The sequence below is a fragment of the Crotalus tigris genome, unplaced genomic scaffold (assembly GCF_016545835.1).
Source record: "Crotalus tigris isolate CLP2741 ecotype Arizona unplaced genomic scaffold, ASM1654583v1 scf7180000019151.395998, whole genome shotgun sequence".
Lineage (NCBI taxonomy): Eukaryota > Metazoa > Chordata > Lepidosauria > Squamata > Viperidae > Crotalus > Crotalus tigris.
Window position 1 is genome coordinate 147,571 of NW_024097403.1, and position 22,645 is coordinate 170,215.

Below are 22,645 nucleotides of genomic sequence, written 5' to 3' on the forward strand. Positions count from 1 at the left end.
TTGAAGCCACAGGAACCTTGGGAGGAAGTGATCATGCAATATTGGAATTCAACATTATGGAAGCACAAGCAATAGAACACAGTCAAACTAGAGTCTTGGACTTTAAGAGAGCTAATTTCAATAAACTTAGAGAGGGCTTGGGAAGGATTCCATGGATGAGAATCCTCAAGGGGAAAACAACTCAAGAAGCTTGGGAAATTTTGAACAACAAATAGTCCGAGCCTGCAAAGATGAAGTGAGGAAAGCTAAGGCTCAAAATGAACTAAGGCTTGCGACCAGAGTCAAAAATAACAAAAAAAAAAAAAGCTTTCAACATGTAAAAAACAAGAAAAAAGTGAAGGAAATGATTGGTGCATTAGTGGGGGAAAGTGGCAAGAAGGTGACAAGCAACAGGGAGAAAGTAGAACTATTTAACTCGTTTTTTGCATCTGTCTTTACACAAAGGGAAAAAACAGACCAACCTACCAAAAATAGTGCCATAAAAAACAGAATAGAAACGCAAGTTAAGATAGGCATGAAAATGGTGAGCACCTGTCCAGCCTAGATGAGTTCAAATCACCAGGACCAGATGGATTACACCCCAGGGTTCTCAAGGAACTGGCAGATGTGATCTCAGAACCATTGAACTATATTTTTCAAATATCCTGGAGCACTGGGGAACTACCGGAGGACTGGAAAAGAGCTAATGTAGTTCCCATCTTCAAAAAAGGAAAAAAAATGGACCCAGGAAATTACAGACCTATCAGCCTGACCGCAATACCTGGGAAGATTCTGGAAAAGATAATCAAACAACGAATCAGTGAACACCTAGAGGCAAACAAAGTCATTACTAAAAGCCAACATGGGTTTGTCAAAAACAAATCGTGCCAGACAAATCTTATTGCATTCTTTAACCAAGTGACAAAATTAGTGGACCAGAGAATGCTGTGGATATAATTTATTTGGACTTCAGTAAGACATTTGATAAAGTAGATCACAACCTATTACTTGATAAGATAGAAAAATGTGGGTTAGACAGCATCACCACCAGATGGATCCATAGCTGGCTGACCGGCCGTACTCAGCGTGTGGTCCTCAATGGAACCGCATCTACAGGGAGGGAAGTGTGTAGTAGGGTGCCCCAGGGCTCTGTTCTGGGCCCAGTGCTCTTCAACATCTTCATCAACGATTTGGACGAGGGGATAGATGGGGAAATCATCAAATTTGCAGATGACACCAAGCTGGCAGGAATAGCCAACACTCCAGAAGACAGGCTTAGGATATAGGAAGATCTGGACAGACTTGAACACTGGGCGCTATCTAACAAAATGAAATTCAATGGTGAAAAAAGTAAGGTTCTACATTTAGGCAAGAAAACCAAATGTACAGGTATAGTATAGGGGGTACCTTGCTCAATAGTAGTAACTGTGAGAGGGACCTCGGAGTCCTAGTGGACAATCACTTAAATATGAGCCAGCAGTGTGCTGCAGCTGCCAAAAAGGCCAACACAGTGCTGGGCTGCATTAACAGAGGGATAGAAAGAGTACAGAGAAGAGCAACAAAGATGATTAGGGAACTGGAGGCTAAAGCATATAAGGAAAGGCTGCTGGAATTGGGTATGTCTAGTTTAACAAAGAGAAGGATGAGGGGGGACATGATAGCAGTATTCCAATATCTCAGGGGCTGCCACAAAGAAGAGGGAGTCAAGCTATTTTCCAAGACGCCTGAAGGCAGGACAAGAAGCAACGGATGGAAACTAATCAAGGAGAGAAGCAACCTAGAACTAAAGAGAAACTTCCTGACAGTTAGAAGTTAGAACAATTAACCAGTGGAACAACCTGCCTCCAGAAGTGGTGAATGCTCCAACACTGGAAGTTTTTAAGAAGAGACTGGACAGCCATTTGTCTGAAATGGTATAGGGTTTCCTACCTGAGCAGGGGGTTGGACTAGATGACCTCCAATGTCCCTTCCAACTTTATTATTATTATTATTATTATTATTATTATTATTATTATTATTATTATTATTATTATTATTATTATTAACTTTTAAGTATAATAACTTATTTTAAACAGGGTGTGTCAGGATAATAATTTAATAGCTAAACAGCTTATGTAAAGATGTAATGCAGGGGTGTCAAACTGCCGTCCCATGGGCTGGATGCATCATGCTGAAACCGCACCCACCTCATTGCCGGCAATGGAAAAAAAGTTGTGATATGTCATGACATGTCACGTGATGTTGCGAGTTTGACACCCCTGATGTAATGTAATGTGGATGATGCAATACTAGGAATGACTCAGCAGGTGTGTGTATCCCTTTAAGAGTGTGAGTATAAAAGGGAAGTTTTTTGCTGGAGTCTTTCTCTCTTGTCCGTTCCCTGCTGTAATTGCTGTGTATCGGAGTTTGCTGTTTTACCACGTGTATATATGTTGTTTCTAGTGTATATTTGTAGATAGAGTGTAATATAAATCAACATTTAATTACAAACCACTGTGTACTGCATTTACTCCTGGATTACCTCAGCGCAATAAGACTCTGACAGGATGTATTCCTGAGGGTATATGTGTAGAGGAAAGGCTGTCATAAGGATAAACACAGTTGGCAGTGTGTTAAGTGTGCAATTGACCAGTGTTTCTATCACACCTTCTGACTTGCTCTGCCCTCTTTACAGATTGATCATCATTTTAAAGTATTTTGATGGCTCCAAAAGCCATTGCTCCTTCCTAATGTTAGCTATTTGCTGACTCCCATAGCCACAGTCCACACTCTCTTCAAATAATACATTCTTCCAGCCTGAAGTCACACAAGTACCCCTCAAAAAGTACAGTTTTACTTAAAAGCTGTAAGAAAATAATTTCTATGTTAAATATTGTAGAAAACAGTAAAAAAAGTCATTATATTTACCAGGAATATATAGCACTAGAATACATATTTTTTTTACCTTAATTAACTTCAGAATGTGCTTCCCGCTTTAATTAAATTCCCTGTTTAATTCAGTTCAGATTAGCAAATGGAAATCTCTTTTATATTTCTTCAGCATTACAAGATGGGAATGTGGATTGTAGTAGTTGAGTATATAGTGGGAACTATTAAGAAGGACTCATGCTTACTACTGGGTTGGAGGATACATTAAAAGCTTTTATTCTTGTGGAAGTTTATAAGAATGTTACCGGGAAAATAACCACAATATAATCAATTCTGTGGACTTAGGTTCTGTCCTGTATTGCCACCATTGGTTGAGTCACCAAGAGCCCTGGAGACTGACTTAGCATGCCTTCACATGCAGGTGTCTCTTCCTGAGCACATTTGATTCCAGTTTTCTTTCTGTTGCTCTGCAGTGTCATTCACCATTGCAGATTGCCTATTTTATAACAAACTACTCACCATCTGCATCTCAGGACTCCTTGGCCTATATGGGCATGGCTGGCCATGGAGAAAGATGGCATGCTGAGCTGGCAGCTCTCCACCTGAACCAGCTATATTAAAAATTTTAATTGTTGAATTTGGGCAAAAGACTTCACTGGGTGATAAGAATAATTGGCAGAGATACCCAAGAAAAGAATTTCACAAAGAGGTGAAGGGATAAAGGCACACCTGGTAGATTTAAAGAGAGACTTGAAGCACTATCCCTCTCTAGTAATGAAGAAGAACTGAAGGAGGAGGAGGAGGATATCCAGGGAGCACAACTGAAAACAGTAAGTATTGGCCTGGATGAAATCAGGATCTTGAGCAAATGAATCAATAATGGATGAAACAGTTTGCTCAGCTTGATCTTTGCTCAACTTCGTATTGTGCACCAGCTAGTTAGATTGGTGCCATGAGAGTCCTCCCTTTGTCCTTGTTAAATAACTTTTAACAGGGTAAACTTATTCTTGCCTCCTTAAAAATTTTATCTTTAAAAAAAAATATATTACCGTAATTTTTTAACATTTTAATTTTACTATTTTAATGTTTATTGTAATATACTTTTTTATGTATCAATGTTTTATTGCAGCGTTTCTCAACTTTGGGGACTTTAAGCTGTGTGGACTTCAGTTCCCAGAATTCCCCAGCCAGCATTTAAGCCATGTGGACTTCAGTTCTAAGAATTCCCTAGCCAGTAATGCTGGGAGTTGAAGTCCACAGGGCTTAAAGTCCCCAAGGTTGAGAAACACTGTTTTATTATATACCACTCAGAGTCCTTCTTTGAGGGAGATGGTTGGTTTAGAAATAGGAAATATAAACAAACAATTCAAGCAGGAATTCAAATCAGAATGTGATAAATTAACAACTGCACTTTGTAAAGATCTTGAAATTATGCCTGACCATATTAAAAAGCAATTCAAAGATACGACTAATCAGATTTCAGAGATTGATTAGACAGTTAGCAAGGCAATACACTGCTATAAAAATAAGAGTGATATTAGCATAATTTAAAAAAGATTCGATGAACATGGAATTGGACTTGGCTGATGTTCAGGGCAGAAACAGAAGGAATAATTTAAGGATTAGAGGCATTTGGGAGAATGCAGATAAGACTGACTTATTAGGTTATCTTATTCCAAAAACTGATATGCCGGAAGTATAACTTACTGAGAAAGATCTGAAGTGTGCCCTTGGAATTTACAGACCAAGGCTCATGAGAATGCAAACTCCACAAGATATTATTATAAGATTTCTTAATCTTGGGTGAGAAATAAAATTTATAAAAGGCTCACGAGCTGGAAAAAATAAAACAGAGGGGAAGAAACTATGTATCTTTTCCCGGATGTAAATCTGACTACCTTATAAGGAAGGAGAGATTTCAAACTTTGTACCGAAGAGGTTTATAAAACAAGGAATAAGCTAACTGTCTTTAACTACAGGGAAAGGAGATTACTTCTACACTCTCTCCAAAATGAACAGAGTTTTGACAACCCCATGAATTATTATCAGAAGGTGAACTTGGCTGACGTAACCTTGAGAAAATAAGATAAATGGACTTGAAAAACATATTAAAGAATTAGACTTTATGATTAAAAAAAGGGAAAGAAAAATGTTAAAGGTTAAAATAAGTGTCTGAGAACAGTTAAGGAATATTAGGATGGCTATAAAACAACCTATTTTATACAGAAGATTCTTAAAAGGCCTAAGCCTAACTGGATATGGGGGCAATATGAATTCAGTACTACATAACCTCCCCTTGCCCCCAGTGCTCCATTTTAAGACTGAAAAGAGTCTTCAGTCCTCTGTGAGAATCCTCACATCCAGTCACTAGGATCAGGGAGGGCAATATTTGCTGGGAGATGTTAGATGGGAATTCAGGCAATGGAATGAAGAAGGGAGGCTTAGGGGTGAAAGGGGATGATTAAGTTAAATGGTTTCTCTGAAATCTACTCCAACTTAAACTGTCTGCTTGCTGAAGTGATGTCTTTGTAGCTGTTATTGCAATGCCTTATTTAGGGAAGCAAAATGTACACGGGAGAAATATAAAGCAGAAATGACTGAATATAAAATACAGCAGTAACTTTAAATGTTAGGGGAATGGGAAATTTGATTAAAAAGAACTATAATTAGCAAATATATAAGTTCCAATAGAAGGGAATATCTGTAATTATACAAGATCCTTTAACGCATGTTGTGGAAAACATACAAGTTAGGATTGCTTAAGAAAAGCAATTTAGAAAAGCTTTTTTTTTTTTTGCCAAAGTGTTAATGAATCCAGAGAGTGGCCATATTAATTAAAGCCAATATAGAATTGAAAATAGAAAAGATCCAAAAAAAAAAAAAAAAAAAAAAAAGGATGAGGATTTATCTTACTCTCAAGGGAAAATTTGATAATACCTTAATATTAGCCTCCATTTACACCCCAAATCAAAGTCAAATGGGTTTTATAAAAATGTTTGAAGAAATTTGGATAGAAAAATCTAATCTTGGAAGGAGATTTAAATGAGAGGTCCCTGGTATTGTCTGAGCTTGGCTATTTTCTTGCAGACATTTTATTACCCAGAATAGGTAACATCATCACTGATATGATAATGAAATATCTGCAAGAAAACAACCATGCTCAGAGTGCATCAAGAAGCCTTCATTTCAACCCTGAGCTTCAACCCTTTATTGGGGATTTAAAGGTTGATGCAAGAATACCACTGGCTGTTCTTAAGAATAAAAGATAAGTATTTTAGTATTTAATATTCAAGAAGCTATGGGCATTATAGCACTTCTATGGACATTGATATTTGGGGGGGGGGCACAAATCCTTCATTCAAAGGATAAACTTATTATTTTGGTAGGCATCAATCCTAGTCAAGGATAGATTATATTTATTAATGTATTAATGTAAATGTTGGCTAATTTTGGCTGTTTTTTAAAAATTAGTTATTCTCTTTACCTAGCTACCTACCCCAGAAGGGTTGTTGTTTTTTTGATAGAAGACTGTATACATACTTGGCATTAAATGCTGGGAAAAACTTATTCTACTTTGCTAATACATTTCAGAGAGCTATTTGGTTGGCTATGGGTGAAATAGAAAGCAGGACTATATGATGCCATTCTGCATAGACCTTTCTTAAACAGAGACAAACTATACTATTGGATTAGACTTTTATCCTAAAGTGACCCGATATGCAGTATGCTCTTGAGAAATTCTTAAGTTGAGCATGAAGATGACAGTTGTTCATAAAAGTGTTGTTACATGACATCTCAGGTCGAAGAACATGGGGAGAAGGCAGCCTTCTTATGCTCTTCCTCCATGTGGTAATCCCACAAAAGATGTCAATGTGATTAAACAGAAAGCAGGCCCTAGAAGTCACCCAGCTTCTTCCCTCTGTGTCAACCCCTTTTGACATTTGAAAGATTCTGCACATGTGTACTTGTCTTCATGCAATTGGATTTTTTGGTTAAGGAGTATACAAATAAGACATCTCTTGGTAGACATCCATGCAGAATGCCTGGCCTTGACAATAGCACAACTTCGTGTTCTTCGAATCACATGGTCTCTTTTGTTTCAATAAGATATAAAAGGATGACTGTCACGTCATTATATGGCAAGCTGGTTTCTTCTGAAGATATACATAATTAAGAATTATGCCTTTTATTCTGAGTACCTGTGCCTTTTTCCCTGAAATAATCAAACACTTGACTAATCCCATCTGCTTTTGACATCTGCGTGCCCTTCTTGTTTCACGCCTGAGTTTTCTTGGAAAAGTGGAATGGCTCAGAAAAAGGATCATGAGCCATCCAAGGATTTTCAACAAAACTGTTGATGACTCACTCTGGCTATGTCAGAGGGGCTGTGTGACATTGTGTCTTCTAATGAATATGCAAACTCCGAGTGGTTTAATTAATGTTGATTCATTTGTTGTACTAAGAAACTTGCTTTTTAAAGTCTTACCATTTTCTAAAAATATCTAAAACTTAACAGTACAAAATTTCTCTCTCCATCTTCTTTCTTTGTTAGTTCCCTCTTTAATTTTCTTACAGGAGAAAATGTTCTATCTCTCCAGCCTATTAATTTTATATAGTCAATAATTGCGTGCACGCACACACACAGGCACACAAACACAATATCTGTCGTATAGCTCATGAATTCTGCCTATGCTTAGAAAGAGAAAAATAGATATCAGAAGCTGATCTGGACATATTTATTAACTGTCCATCCATCCTTGGATATCTGGTTATAATTTTAAAATAGATTGGAGAAACCAGCTTACATCTAGTAAGATAAAATAGTTTATTTTATAAATTACTAGACAACCTCTGATTTGGATCATGGTTTTATAGATATTTCCTTACCTAAACAGATGACCATAGGGGAAAAAAAAGCATTAAGAGTAAGAACAATTTCCAACTTCCTGCCAGCTTCCCTGTTGGCTTTCCTTGTAGGAAACTGGCAGGGAGCATTGGAAATTATGATCATGTGACTTTGGCTCCCATCAGTGGCAGCACTGAGGGAGCCACAACTGTACCAAGTTTGAAAATCATTAGAGCCATGGGTCCTGAATTTTGGACACATTCTGTAATTTAGCCCATTTGAGGTACTTTGATTTAAAAACTGTTGCCCTATGATACACCATTTTGCCCAAATGAAGGTTACAATCAGCCATACATAAGAGTTTTAGTAGTCTTTTTAAAGTCATGCTGCACTCTTGATAATTTTAGGGTCATGTTTACTTGTCCTTTCAAAATCCATTTTCATATATGAAGTTTAAATCAGAATTGAGCTCGCATAGCACAATTCATTTTACTGTCCCGATTAGAGAGTTTGGGCATTTTATTGTTATTAACCATCCTGACTAATGTAGTTTTACATCTGCATAACGAAGGAAGCAGTTTGAAGCAATTGCACTTCAAAAGCTGCTTCTTCTAAAAGGATGCTATCTCATCATACAGTTTGAAAACAAGGTCTCCAATAAACAGTTGCAAAGCAGCAGAGGCAAACCGAGTTTTTGAAGTGAGGTGGAATAGTGATGAATCCTTATCCTGATTGCTTATTTTGTTTTCTTTAAAAAGCCCACTCCCTGTGGTTTCTGTACAACAAGAAAATTACAATAGGAATGCCAGCAGGTGGAATGAAAATGATGTGTGAGGAAAGAGTTAAATTCTACTTCGTAGCTTTTTCTCGGGGCTTAATCCCAATCTCTTGTTCTTATTTGCACTGTTGCTGTTAGTTCCACAGTCAGGAACACCATTGTGAACACCCTCAGCTTTATACAGTGAGTAAATAAGATGCCGAATAACTATAAAGGTGAACCTACGGTCCAAGACTGAGCAGCTCAGAGAAGCATTGTAAAGGTTTTGTACTCCTTTTGCTAATAGAATTTTTTTTTTAACCTTAACTTTTTACTTTAAAAACCCATGCAGGTCTAATATGGCTGAGCAAGAAAACTGAGATGTATGTACAGTTCAGGTCTTATTTATGAAAAAGCCAGCTGCATAGGATTTAGATTTTTACCATATGCAGAATTACTCAGGTAGATTGCAGGCATGGCGGTATCCATTTTCTGTATGTATCAAAACATAATACTACAATCAAAATTCTCATGGCTGTTTGATACTTTGTAACCTTCAACCAGGCAAAACTGTACACCATGTAGCAATAATTTTTTAATCAACATACTTCAAACGGGCTAATTTAGAGAATGTGTCTGGGATTCATGGCTCCTGTGGGATTGAAAGTTAGCAAAATTGTGGCCTCTTTAGTACTATCGTGCCTAGAAACTTGTAGGTCATGTGGCATAAGGAAAGATGGGAGGGACATATCCCAACCCTCTTTCCCGCCTCCACACCCAATCAGCTAGGGCAAGGCCCAACAGGTGAGCAGCCATTGGCTGTTTTCAAACTAAAGTCTAAATGTGAAATTTAATGACAATGCCCAGTGAGGGAAGAATGAGGGAGCAATATGGATGCCTGCTGGCAAGGTAGGGTTGGCTGTGCGACACCATCAATCGGTAGGTGAGCCCTCTTCCTCCCTGGAAGAATGAGGAGCAGAGCTGCAGTTTTCAATGTGGTTCTTGGCTCCTTTTGTTCCTCTTCCCTACAACAAAGTGGCTGGCAGATCTGCAGTTCAGCCATAAAGGCAATGATGGCGATGGCAGAAATGGCTTCATTGGGGCTCTCTTGAGGTTCATGAGGGGAGGGGGAATGGTGAAAGCCTAAATATATATGTGGAAAGAGGAAGAACTAAGGATGCCTGCTGGTGAGATAAGGCTGGCTGGGGAGTGCCATTAACTGTGAGACTTCTTTCTCCCTGGAGGCAGGGAAGTCTTCAGGAGATGCTGGAATAGGATCAAGGGTGCAGTTTTCCTCACAGTCCTCCATTCCCTTTGTTCCCCCTTCACTGGGGCTCTCCTAAGAGTGTGAGGGGAGGTGGTAACAGCACAGGCCTATATTTTATGTGCAAAAAAAAAAAAAGAATGATCCAACAGGTCATATAATGTCTAGTATACTACTAAAACTCTTATGTATGGCTGATTGTAACCTTCATTTGGGCAAAATGGTGCATCATAGGGCAACAGTTTTTAAATCAGTGTACCTTAAATGGGCTAACTTTCAGAATGTGTCCAAAATCCAAGACCTATGGCTCCAATGAGATTCAAACTTGGTAGAGTTGTGGCTGCCTCAGTGCTGCCATTGATGGGAGCCAAGGTCACATGATCATCATTTCCAACGCTTCCTGCCAGTTTCCTACAAGGAAAGCCAATAGGAAAGCTGGCAGGAAGTTGAAAATTGCTCTGACTCTCAATGCTTTTTTTCCTATGGTCATTTGGCTTCTTTGTTTAAGTAACAAAAATCTCTGAAACTATGATTCAAACAATCAGGTTGTCTAATAATATATAAAATAAATGATCTTTGAGATATTCTGATTCCATTCTCTAACCTTGGACTCCAAGAAGTGACTCATAAAGTAATATTCTTTTACAAAGATGTCTGTTGACTTTACTTCAGCTGCACAGATCCCCTAAATAATGTGTGAGCTGCTCAAAGCCTATGGCCCTCGTTCATATAATCTTATTTATTTATTCATTTAAAGCATTTATCTAGCTGCCCATTTTACACTGAACAGGAGAATTAAAATGTATATCTTTCTTGGTTAAATTATTTTCTACAGGATTATAGTATTTGGAGATGCAAATACTGCATCCAAAAATTGACTTTCCATAGTCTGTAGCCTGATTACTCAAATGCTTACATAAATTTGAATAGTTGCATATTGAAGTTAATAGCAAACTTGGTCTGCTTGTTTGTCATTACTGCTTAAGTTTCATGTTCATAATCCCTTTAGCTCTCCCATGGAAATATGAATAATCAATATTAGGTATTACTTGCAATGATATTTGCAACACAGTGATAAAATCTCATATAAGTGATAGATTTGACCGAATGCTTCCACTGAGAATCTATTAGAAATGTGGCTAGTTATTGCACAATTGACTCAAAAGATAATTCAATTGCTGTTTTATTTTTCAGATATGATTCTTGATCAACAAGTAGGGTCTGGACAGCTCAGTGAGGATGTTCGCCACAGAGTCCATGAGGCTTTACTCAAACAGCATCATCATCAGAACCAAAAGAAGTTAAGCAATAGGATCCCAATAGTCAGGTCCTTTGCTGACATTGGCAAGAAACAGTCTGAACCCCATTCCATGGACAAAAATGGTAAAGTGTCATGTTAATTAAGTAATGGTTACTGTAGCTTTGATACAATGGATTTGCCAAAATCGGTGATTTATTTCATTTCAATCTTCTTGTCCAACATCACTGCAACACTTACATTTTCTCAGGTTCCCTTCCCTTAACTGTGGGAAATTGGAGTTATAAGGGATGGTAGCAAATCTTTGACAATGGCTCTGAAATTATAGAGTAGGACACCTCATAAAAGGAATCAATTTACAGGCAACCAGGAAGGAGAAACGTAAGTTTTTGGCATTGATGTGCAGTAGCTTAATTGGCTTCTTTATTTAACTAGTTGTTTTTACAGAAAGATATATTCAGCAGTTCCTGTATACCTCTTTGATTTTACTGAATGGGTTTAAATCACATTTAAACATTCCTAAGTGTACTTCCAATGTACATCATTTTTGGTTTGAGATAAAGTGAGAAGAAAGTTATAAAATAAAGAAAAAGCAATAATTTTTGTGGGGTTATGTAAGTGTGTCAGTTATCACTCCATTTCCTAAACAATTATGAGTTGCTAAGATTAAGATGGAAAAGATGATATTTTCAGAACAAGGCAAGCCAATTATCCTGACTTCAGGAGACCTAAGCAATAAATTTTATAAAATCTCTTATGAAAAAGATTTTGCAAATTAGTCATCTTTTGTCTTGAAATAAAAGCTTTAACCAAGTCTGCTTTCTCTGAACATATTTCAGGTAAGCAGATTCAGAAGTATACCGTATATGTCAGGTGTCTTCAAACTTGGCCCTTTTATGACACGTGGACTTCAACTCCCAGAATTCCTCAGCCAGGCATGCTGGCTGAGGAATTCTGTGAGTTGAAGTCCATAAGTCATAAGAGGGTAAAGTCTGAAGACCCCTGATATATGTCATGCACTTTTTTCCTAAATTGATGATCTGCATCTATACTAGAATACAATTCCATACTCACCTGCTTATTGATTGCTCCTTAGGAATGATACAAACTCTGGATCAATATATTTGAACAGTATCAATTTATTTTGACTCATTTTCCAGTGACTGGTGCATATTAGTAATTACATTCTGTTAACATCTACATTCATGATGCAATTATATTCTTTTAACATTTAATAAGTTCTATTAACAATAAGGTATTTGAGTTGGTTATATTCAAGTGCAAATTGTAATGCAAGTCAAGAGATTATTTTGATGGCTCTAATGACCAATAACTCACAACACTGGTCATTAAGCAATATTTTTGATTGATTCACAAGAAATTTGATAATTTATTTATGAGACTATTTATGAGACCTATATACCGCTTTAAGTGCAAGCACTCTCTAAGCGGTGTACACCAGTAAGCAATGTATATATATATATTTACATTGCCCCCAACAATCTGGGTCCTCATTTTACCTACCTCGGAAGGATAGAAGGCTGAGTCAACCTTGAGCCGGTGAGATTTGAACCACTGACCTGCTGAACACAGTCAGCTAAAGTGGCCTGCAGTACTGCACTCCAACTGCTGCGCCACCTGTGATTCCCTGTGTAATCACATAGATGGATTACAGATTAAACTGATTAAATTACAGATTACCTAATCCTGCTAGGGTAATGTTATGGTCTATACAGTGTAAGCCAGAAGTATGTCTTCTGGATCCACTTTGAATATTTTCAAGGAATTCTTACTTTGAACACTTAGCAATACATTCATCCTTTAAACAGCATCACATGTGATAAATCTTTTTTAAAGAGTTAGGGATATTAAATCTCTGTCATTTTGTCTTGTTTATTATTACTACTTAGTTAGTTTATTATTACTACTTAGCTGCTTAATTTGAGCAACTGTTTTCACCCAGTGCATCATCTGTGTCTGGCCTGTATTAATGAAGTCAGTAGATGGAGCCCTTTATGACCAGATGCTGGGTAGAAGAAACCTCTCATAAATTTTCTTGAATTTATTTAAATTGGACCATTGAAGCACAGATTGTTTATTATGGTACTGGAGGCAGCAGAAGCAAACTTAACAAGGGCAAAGATGCAATTTCCCTGTATAGAGCTATGCATGAATGGATATAGCATTGTGTATTTGTTGAGATCAGTTGTGGGAAGGGGGATTATGTGAGGTAAGGAAGACAGTACTACACAAACAAAGCTGTATTTGAGAGATACCTCCCCCCCCCAAAAAAAATCAAACAGTATTTCATGAATATATTTTCTTCCTAGAGAGTTATTTATATGGGATAACCTGTGCTTGCCTACTATTATGTATTCCATATTTAGCAAAATTCCTTAACCTTCCAATTATTTTATGGCTGAGCTGACAGTATTTTCTCTGGAAAAGCAGATTTGGGGAATAGGTAACTTGCCTTATCTAATGCCATCTTTTCTACCACAGATAAAAAAATTCTTGCATTTGTAGAACCAGATCACTAGGTTCCTAATCTAACTTTTTTCATGATATCCCAATTAATAAGGGCATGCATGACTTTTTTTCTAAATGGACTGTATTTTGAGGGAGCCAAACTTTATTTATTTAATTTTAAGATAAATAAATATATCAAATTTATTATCAAAATTGCCAATAAAATATCACATTTATCAGTAAAATATCACATTTAACAGTAAAATATCTCTACTTGTTTCTTATATGTAGAAGATCATAGAATCGGTATTTTATTGCAATTTCAATAGTAAAAGATTTTTTTTTAAGTTTGTTTTGTAGTTACATATTTATTTATTTCATATACATTTAAATAATGTCCTGTGGAGAGAGTAGGTTTCACATTATGGGCTTTATATTAATTATTGTCATTAATGGTGGAAGTAAGGATATTAAAATACTGAACAGGCGTGACAGAGCATCAGAATTATGACATCTGTAATTAAGATGATATCCTTAATGTAACATTGCCATTTTCAGTCCTGTCTTCAGTTTCCATGGTACTGGGAGGCTATATGAGATTACAACACGCCACTGATATGTTTAGATGGTGTGGTGCGATGGCTTAGTGATTAAGATGCTGGGTTTGTCAGCTTGAAAGCTGACAGCGTGGATTCAAAACTCGAGTGTCATGCAATGGGAAAAGTGCCCATCTTTGCCTAGCTCAGGGGTCTTCAAACTCTGCCCTTTTATGACTCATGGACTTCAACTCCCAGAATTCCTTAGCCAGCATCCCTTGCTGAGGAATTTTGGGAGTTGAAGTCCATGAGTCATAAAAGGGCCGAGTTTGAAGACCCCTGGCCTAGCTCCTGCCTACCTAACAGTTCGAAAGCATGCAAATGCAAGTAGATAAACAGGTTAAACAGGTACCACTTTGATGGGGAGGAAACAGTGTTCTGTGATGTCATGTTGGCCACATGATGTGAAAAACAGGACTGCTGACTCATGGTCTTGAAACGAAAAGGAACACTGCCTCCTATAGTCAGCAATGACTAATGGAGTAAAATATACAGGGATTCCTTTCCTATGCTTAGATTGCCCTACCAGAATTTTCTAGGTCTTCTGCTGTAAGTTCTAATAAAAGGGTAACAAATTTATGGAATGTTCATGCTTCAATGCTGCTGGAGGAAAATACTATGCTGTTTGAGATTCCTAGTTTGTATTCCTTACAAATTTAGATGTTCCTGACTTCAAAATTACCACAGCTCGGTTGTTTTACTGTTTTACAGCAGCGCAGCACTTATTTTTTCACTTGTTCCCCTCTGTTCATTACTTTCAGTTTTACTATTTCTTTTCATAAAAATGTTATCGTACCACTATTTTGAAACAAATATTCCATCATTCTTAATCATTTCCATATCATACCTCCTTCATAGGTTCTTTCACCATAGGTTTCCCTGTTCATAATGGTGCATGATCTAAACCAGAGTTTTTCAAACTATGCTTCATGGAACCCTATGGTTCTGTGAGAACTTGATAGGGGTCTTTGAGAGATTAAGGATAAGAGGAAAAAAATAGTTCACTAGCATGTAGCAGGTTTTCTATCACTAGAGGTTTATCTCTTGATAAAGGTTTTTTTGAATATATATTTTTTCTAACTAACAGATTTCACAGCCAGAGAAAGTTTGACAATCTCTGATCTAAATTCTGCTGTTGTGCATGATCATCTCCATGTTCTTTATTTTGCTGTATCTTTATTGTATCTGTCTCTAACAGGCTCATCCCATCTTTGTCCTCCTTCATCTCTAACCTTTGGGTTCTGTAAACTCCTTGAAGGTCCAGAGGTAGTGTACTATAAATCTATCTTGCATGAACATTAGGTCAATTCAGATATTCACTCTTCACATCAGTTTCTTCTAGCATTGTGTCATCGTGATTAATCTAGACAATCACTTTTAAGGCCTTCATGGCCCTACCAGAGTTTTTAATACCTATTCCACTCTAGCCAGGATAATTTTCTTTTGCAAATAGTTTTAATATTTTTCTAATCTGAAAAGTACAAATTAGAAATGGATTGTGCACACACACACACACACAAATAAAATTGGGGAAAAGTCTGAATGAAAATATAGAATGGATTTAAACAATGTATGTAGAGGTACCTGGGTACTTATCATTATTTGGTTCTAGGAGGCATGATGAGTACCAAACAACTTTTCCCATTAGAAATAATATAGTGAGTCACAATGATAAGTTCTAGCTTGTGTGTGAATACCAAACAAACAATAAGTACCGGGACAAACTTTTTACATCAAAAAGTATTGAGTACCAAATTTGATGAATTTCAAAGCAGTTGAGTACCAAGGTGCCACTATATCTCTAGTTTAGCACTAAAACCTGTGCAGATTTTTTAAAAAGAATGATTTCTCCCCATATTGCTGGGAGCATAGTTGAATGAGTGCATTGCATTCAAAATTCCTACATGTTCACCCACAAAACTATAATTCCCACAACCTCCTTGGGAAAATTTATTAATACTGGAGAGTTATGCTTCAATCCTAAATGCTCATGATATGAATAAGCACTGTACAATTTTGTAAGGAAATACGCATCTTATTGCCGTATAGAGATGCCTTCTATCAGTGATCCTGGGAAAATGTATTTATTGCAGTTGCAATAGTCAACTTCCATTTGATTAATATTTTACACATTACTTGATTACCAGTTTCGCCCTTTTTGGGACTTATCAGGTACATATGTTATAATTGGGATTAGATTGCATAGGATTCAATTCCCCCCACTTTGCCAGGAATTAAATTCTTAAGCTATTGCATTTTATATAGGGCACTTAGTTTCATGAACTATAATGGCTCTGATTTTCAGGATTTGCAGGATGGGGAATATATGGATAAGCTATGAAGTAATAGTTTTCCTTAGTTGAAGTTTCAGAGTAGAGGTATAGAGTTGTTACCTAATGTCAGAGGTGGGGAATGATAGCCCCTTTATGACTTATGGACTTCAACTCCCAAAATTCCTGAGCCATTCATGCTGGCTTAGGAATTCTGGGAGTTGAAGTCCACAGGTCATAAAGAGGCCATTGTTCCCCACTCCCACCTTATGTCATGTTTTTTATATTTAATGTTCCATGACAACACCACCCAAAAGGGGTGACTATGTCAATATTTTTATTTTATTTTATTATTTTATTTTATTATTTTATTTTATTTTATTATTTTACTTTAATTTTTTATTATTTTAATCTCACCTTTTTATTTATATAAAGAACTCAAGGCAGCAAGCATACCTAACATTCCTTCCTCTGCTTTAAACAACCAGTTTCACTATTGTTATTTAAACACAAGTTGAGTCATGAGCTTTAGTAAATTAATAAAGAAATGGCTTTAGCAAACTTTTATAATGTGCTACATATTGCAAATAGATTGAAAGTTTTTATTCAGTTGGCCCTAATTATTCTTAATAAGTTATGATCAAGAAAATGTATTGCTTAGACATGTAGTAATGGGATGTACTTTGGAACATGAAATGTTTTGCATATAGGATATGTTGTATATGAATCTTCCATTTAAATATCTCTTCAGCTGAATGTCCCTCTCAGGCAGCACCCAGCAAGTCTTCGAGTAATTTGAAAAAGCTAAGAAGCACTTGCCCTGATTATTATTTGAATGTGAAGATAGACTAGGAAATCCAGAACTATAGACTGATATTTTGAAAATTATTATTTATCTACTGTTGCCAGGCAAACTGCAACCCCTTCTCTGAGGTCCACTGGACTCAAGCTAACTCAAGGGAGAATCTACTTTTTAATTCAATTGGCTGTTTTATAACAATTATACAGAAAAGTGTTAGTATTCTGTAATAACAACTTTTTCCAGCAGGTCAGATTGTTTCCCCACAGTCTGCGCCAACCAGCATTGAAACAAAAAATGATGTCAGCCGAGAAAACAGTACTGTTGACTTTAGTAAGGTAAGACAATAACACGAATCTTTGAATGGTAAGAGTATAGCTTAGTTCTGGCAATAAAGCACGTTTCATTTCAGTGTAATAAATTATTACTGGCCATTGTCTCATACTACATGTATTTTATGTAAATAAATGGAAGGGGATGCATTTAACCATTTAAGACAAACTATCCTTTTTAAAAAATAAATAGTTCATTTCATTCCAGATTACTGTGAGGACATTATTAAACTTTAGAAGAGATGAAAACTGTGTTTCAATATCTGAGCTGAAAAATCTTTGAAATGAATGTCTCTGTAAAAAAATATCAGTGATATGGTAGCATTCTCAAGCAATTCCCCATCTCTGAAAATGAAACATGGGAACAATATATATTTAAGGCTTAGTTTTATTACTGTAGTAGAGTTCTGATTGACACACTCATCTTTTCCATCCTTTCATTACAATATTAAGATATAAAAATTGCTCTCTGTGATTTCAACTGTGAAAGAGCCAGTTAATTTCTGTTTGGCAGCAAAACCTCGGAAGCCCCTTAATAAAAGCTCTACAGCAGAGGTGTCCAACCTTGGTGACTTCAAGACTTGTGGACTTCAACTCCCAGAATTCCCTAGCCACCCACGTTGGCTGGGGAATTCTGGGAGTTAACATCCACAAGTCTTAAAGTTGCCAAAGTTGGATATTAATAGGCTATCAATCCATAATATAAAGACCCTGCATTGCATACATGAGAACTTGGGTTCAATTTAGCAATTCCTAAGGAAAGCTGGAAAAGAGTTTGCTTGAAATGCAGGAGAGCTGTTTATAAGTATTTATAAGCTAAGGAAAGAAAACCATAATCTAACTTGCTGGAAAAAAAGTGTTGTCACTAATTTGTGTGACAATACTTAATTTAGGATTTGCAGGACAGAGCTAAAGAACTATAACATTAAGGGAATTGCCAGCATGGTGACAAACTTTGAAGAAAGTTTATTAAATTGTCCCTGAATATAGTCACATTGGGGGATCTGCCCCAATCAGCTGGATGAGCCCAAATGGTGAGGTGGTCTCTGGAATTTGATTCACAAAGGAGATGCTTTCGTTGGCCAAGTTGTATAGTCTTGCAATCTCTCTTTCTCCTTCCATCCCAGAGTTGCTTACGTTAGGTATCAGCAAAGGAAGGTTAGATATTAGTGAAGATTAAGTGTCCAGCAGGTACTGGGCCCCTGCTATGACAAAAGAGAGAAATAATTATTTGACCGAGGTTAGAGCAGAAAGTTTTGTTATGTCACAATTTGCAAGAGTAAATAGGAAGAGCTAGCTTGTCTAAGCAGCCTCTCTCTTCCAGGTGTTAATTGAAAAATGCAAGGCAATAACAGGGCAATAAGCTCCATGTGCTTTTTCCTTTCTGACTTGTGCCCCCTGAGGTTTTTACCCCTGAAGTCAGCTTTTCTAAAGGAGCAATTAGACCAGGCAGGAAGATTTCTTATCCCATAACTTACATACTTAGACTGTTCCCAGTGAAATCTATTCCAAATAGTTAGCTACAGCCAAATAATCATTCCTGTGTTTCATTTTCAGACTATTTGTGGAGATAAGTCTCCTGTTCAATTAGAAAATTGGGAAAGAATCTTCTGCTGACTTACTGTTCAAATTTATATTGGTTCTAATATATTCTATGACATTTACCCTTTGGCAATATAAAAACCATTTTTAATCATGTACAAAATCTGAGTTTTGTGATCATGTTGTGATACTTCATTGCTCACTATGAATTGTGATGAGCAGCATGGCTGTCCAAAAGAACTGAAAGGGAAAACATGGATTTATTGGGAACCTTTTATAACCTCTTTGTAGTTAAAAATTGCCTAAGGGGTGTTGTGTCACCAAATCATGGTTGTATTAGGCTTTGGTTTGACAAAACACTAGCCTTGACGTTTGGCCTCAGCTGAACCAAGTCGGGCAGTTGAGGATTAAAGAGGGTATCTTTAACTGAGTTTCTCTTCTAAGGGAATTGATGCCAACACTGCCTTGACTTGTTGTTGAATGTGACATCCAGTCAGTGTGGTTGAGCCAGTTCTAGTTATGTGCTTGCTCCATCTGGTGCCAGGCAGAATATGAGAAGCAGCCTTTTGAACCAGCTGAAGTCTGTTAATTGTGCGTGCAGGGACTAGGAGACCAGCAAAAAGGGCATAACAGTAGTCTATTTGGGATGAAACAGAGAAATGAAAAAGGACACCTTCATCAGGAAGAGAGAGAGAGAGAGGTGAGGACCCACTCTGTCTATCTTTATATGGTGATTGCAAGCCGCATCTCTTGCTAAATGTTAGTACCAGTTCAATGCTGTGTTTTATCAGTGCAGTTGGCAGAAACGCCAGATGTTCTAGATCAGCCTTCCTTGGTCTGGCTCTCCCTGGATCATGCATCTTCCTCCCAGCAGGGAGCATGCTTTTTTCCTGAAGAAGATAGAATGTAGTCCAATCTTTATGGAACGTACCAGGTTGGGGAAAGCTACTCTAGATGCATGTATATATTTGAACATTTTAAACATCAGTAATCCTGCCACCCTTCGTTTCATCTGATGATTGTCCTCATAGCCTTCAAATATACAGTACAAAGAAATTTTTAAGAAATTGAAGATATAAATTTATTTCACACACACACATAAATCCAGAAAAGCAAAATTATTTTCCCACCACAACTATCTTTAATATTACCATAGCAATATAATTCTGTATAGGAATTTCCATTGAATTCAATGAAGCTTACTATCAGGTAAGTTGATACAGGACTATAAACTAAAATAAACTCACTAAAATCAGTTCCAAAGAGAAAATGCCCCGAGAGGCATTGTGTTCATCTGTACTGCCAGCAAAACAGAAGTACTGAAAACTATAGATTTCTTTTCTCAACTTTGCCTGATCCTGGAAGCTAAGTAGGTTCAGGCCTGGGTGATACTTGGATGAGAGCCTATCAGAAAATTCTGTAGTGCTGGGCATCCCATAAGAAGGAGACGGTAAACAACTTCCATAAGGTAGCCAAGAAAACTGCATGTGTGTGTCCATTAAATCACCAGGAGTTGAGGTAAACATTCTTAGCATAAACATGTACCATAAACTGTACAGATTCATATTGCAAAATAAGAAATAGTAATGGCTCTTTTCTTTTCTGAATGCAATTGTCTTAAGTTGATTGATGATGCATCAGATATGGGCATCAAATGTAAAAAAACTCACATTCAGATCTCCACTCAGCTGTGGAGTATGGCAGCTTACTTGAGCTTGTTAGTGAGTATGTAGGCTTTATGAACCCTGCTTTTTTGAGCTAGCCATAGACTGAGTTCATGCAAGGTGTGTATGAGATTTCAGCAACCTCAGTGATAATTTTCTGTGATATTGCATGGGAAGGTCAAAGTATTGTGGTACATCTTATAAGGTTTAGTGATATAATAAGATTTGGGTTGATATTTTTTTTTTTTAGTGCATGGAGACCTGTATAAGATTACACTGTGGTGCTCAAGACTCCAAAAGGTTGTCAATCCCTAGCTGAGATAAGATATGAGTAAACTATGGAATCCTTGGTACTCTCTAAGTTTGGTTGTTCAGGGAAGACTAAACTCAGAGAGTACCAAGGACTCCACATGGGATTTTGTTGGAAAAACCACAGTGGCCTAATATACAAAGAATGCTGAACAAAACACAATAGATGTTGTTAGGACTTAACCTTACCCATAAGTAACCAGGATCAGTGTTTCTCAGTCTAACTGACATAATCTGCTTGTTATGAAAAAAACATTAGGAATAAGAGGCAATGCTTAGAGTTGCCTCAACATCTTTGGAGGCCAAGAAGTATTGAAAGACAAACAGATTGCTTCCAAATATAAGCAAGTAAACTTATTAATGAATGGATTGCAAGTAGAGTCCTCTGGAATTCAGAAAAAAATAATGCAGATCTCTGTAAAACAGTTTCTCGTGTCATATAGCTCTTTCAATTGGCAGAGCAATTTTTCCAATGGCCAAAGCTTAACTAGTGGGAGATAAGATGCATTAATTTGCATTCTATGTGCTTTTTCATGCTTCTCTCACATTTGTGCTTGAAAAGCCATCTACAGCCTGAGACTTAATAGACCCAAGGTCTCTCTCAAGTCTGCAGGACTACATGACATAATCATAACTCCAATTCATGGATTGTCAAGATCGATTTCATTTGTTGGCCAATTATTTCTAGATGTGAACAACATGTTGCAAATTAATTGATTTTTTTAATATCAAAAATTGCCAGGGGGCATTGCAGAGTTGTATTAGGTGACCCCTACTGTTTCATTGGACAATCTCTTTGATGGCAACAATTGACTAACCCAGTTGGAGTTGTGCAGAATACTTGCTTTGTTAATTCCCAGCCGTTTGGATGTTGATGACCAATGGAAATGAGACTGGGGATGAGAGAAAGGGCAATTTATCTGTGCACAAAAGCACCCCACTAAAAAGTCTTGGGTTGGCTTCCTCCTTGCTGCAGTGTATGAGGGCTCAGTTACAATCCTGCCATCAAAAGTAACTCAAATCCTTCCAAGTATGTGCATATGCTTTCTCCCATCTGTGAAGTAGTCCTCCCTCAAGAGAACTGTTCCATTTCAAGCAATCAGTGATAATTCCTTGGTACTGGATAAATATGTAGATTTAAATTATTATTCCACAAGAAATATGTAAATAAGATGGCAAAGCAGTGAAAAAGAACTCTGGGCTTAATTGTTGGAGATGTTAGAAGTTTTGAAAATGATTTCATAACAGACAACGCCATGGCGCTTAAATTCTGTCCATGTGCCAGAGCCATTTGCAAGAAAACAACTTTGTAAACACTATTGAAGACACACTGCACACTGCTACTGACAGATGGCTGTGAGATAGACATTAAAATGGTCACTTTAACAGTTTATATTGGATTTGGTCACTGTTTTTGTTTCTAGACTGGTAATGGGAAAGCAAATGGGAGGAAAACGCAGTAATTTGAAATTCTCAGAATATGAAGCTGTGATATCAATTTGAACATGTTGTTTTGTGAATTACTCTTCATAACATTTAGAAAGGTATTATGGGGAGAACACAAATAAAATATGTTTGTGAACACCAGACAGTTAACTGTTAACATAAAGTAAATGACACAAATCAAAGAGGGAAAAATGCTTTTCAATAATTTGATGAATAGGGTAGCAAATCGGAACCATTTCTTCATAT

The 22,645-nt window shown here is 37.0% G+C and overlaps 1 protein-coding gene across 7 annotated transcripts in view; it reads left to right on the forward strand.

The window, feature by feature from the left end:
- SLC4A10 (solute carrier family 4 member 10) overlaps positions 1 to 22,645 on the forward strand; it is a 165,755-nt gene that overhangs the window by 87,149 nt on the left and 55,961 nt on the right. For 4 of the 7 annotated variants that reach the window (XM_039360050.1, XM_039360055.1, XM_039360052.1 and 1 more), the window contains 3 exons: positions 10,909 to 11,097; positions 17,353 to 17,444; positions 19,582 to 19,680. In XM_039360050.1, the coding sequence (XP_039215984.1) occupies positions 10,909 to 11,097; positions 17,353 to 17,444; positions 19,582 to 19,680 (380 nt within the window). The remainder of the gene's footprint in view (positions 1 to 10,908; positions 11,098 to 17,352; positions 17,445 to 19,581; positions 19,681 to 22,645) is intronic. The other 3 variants (XM_039360051.1, XM_039360056.1, XM_039360057.1) reach the window with 3 other exon arrangements.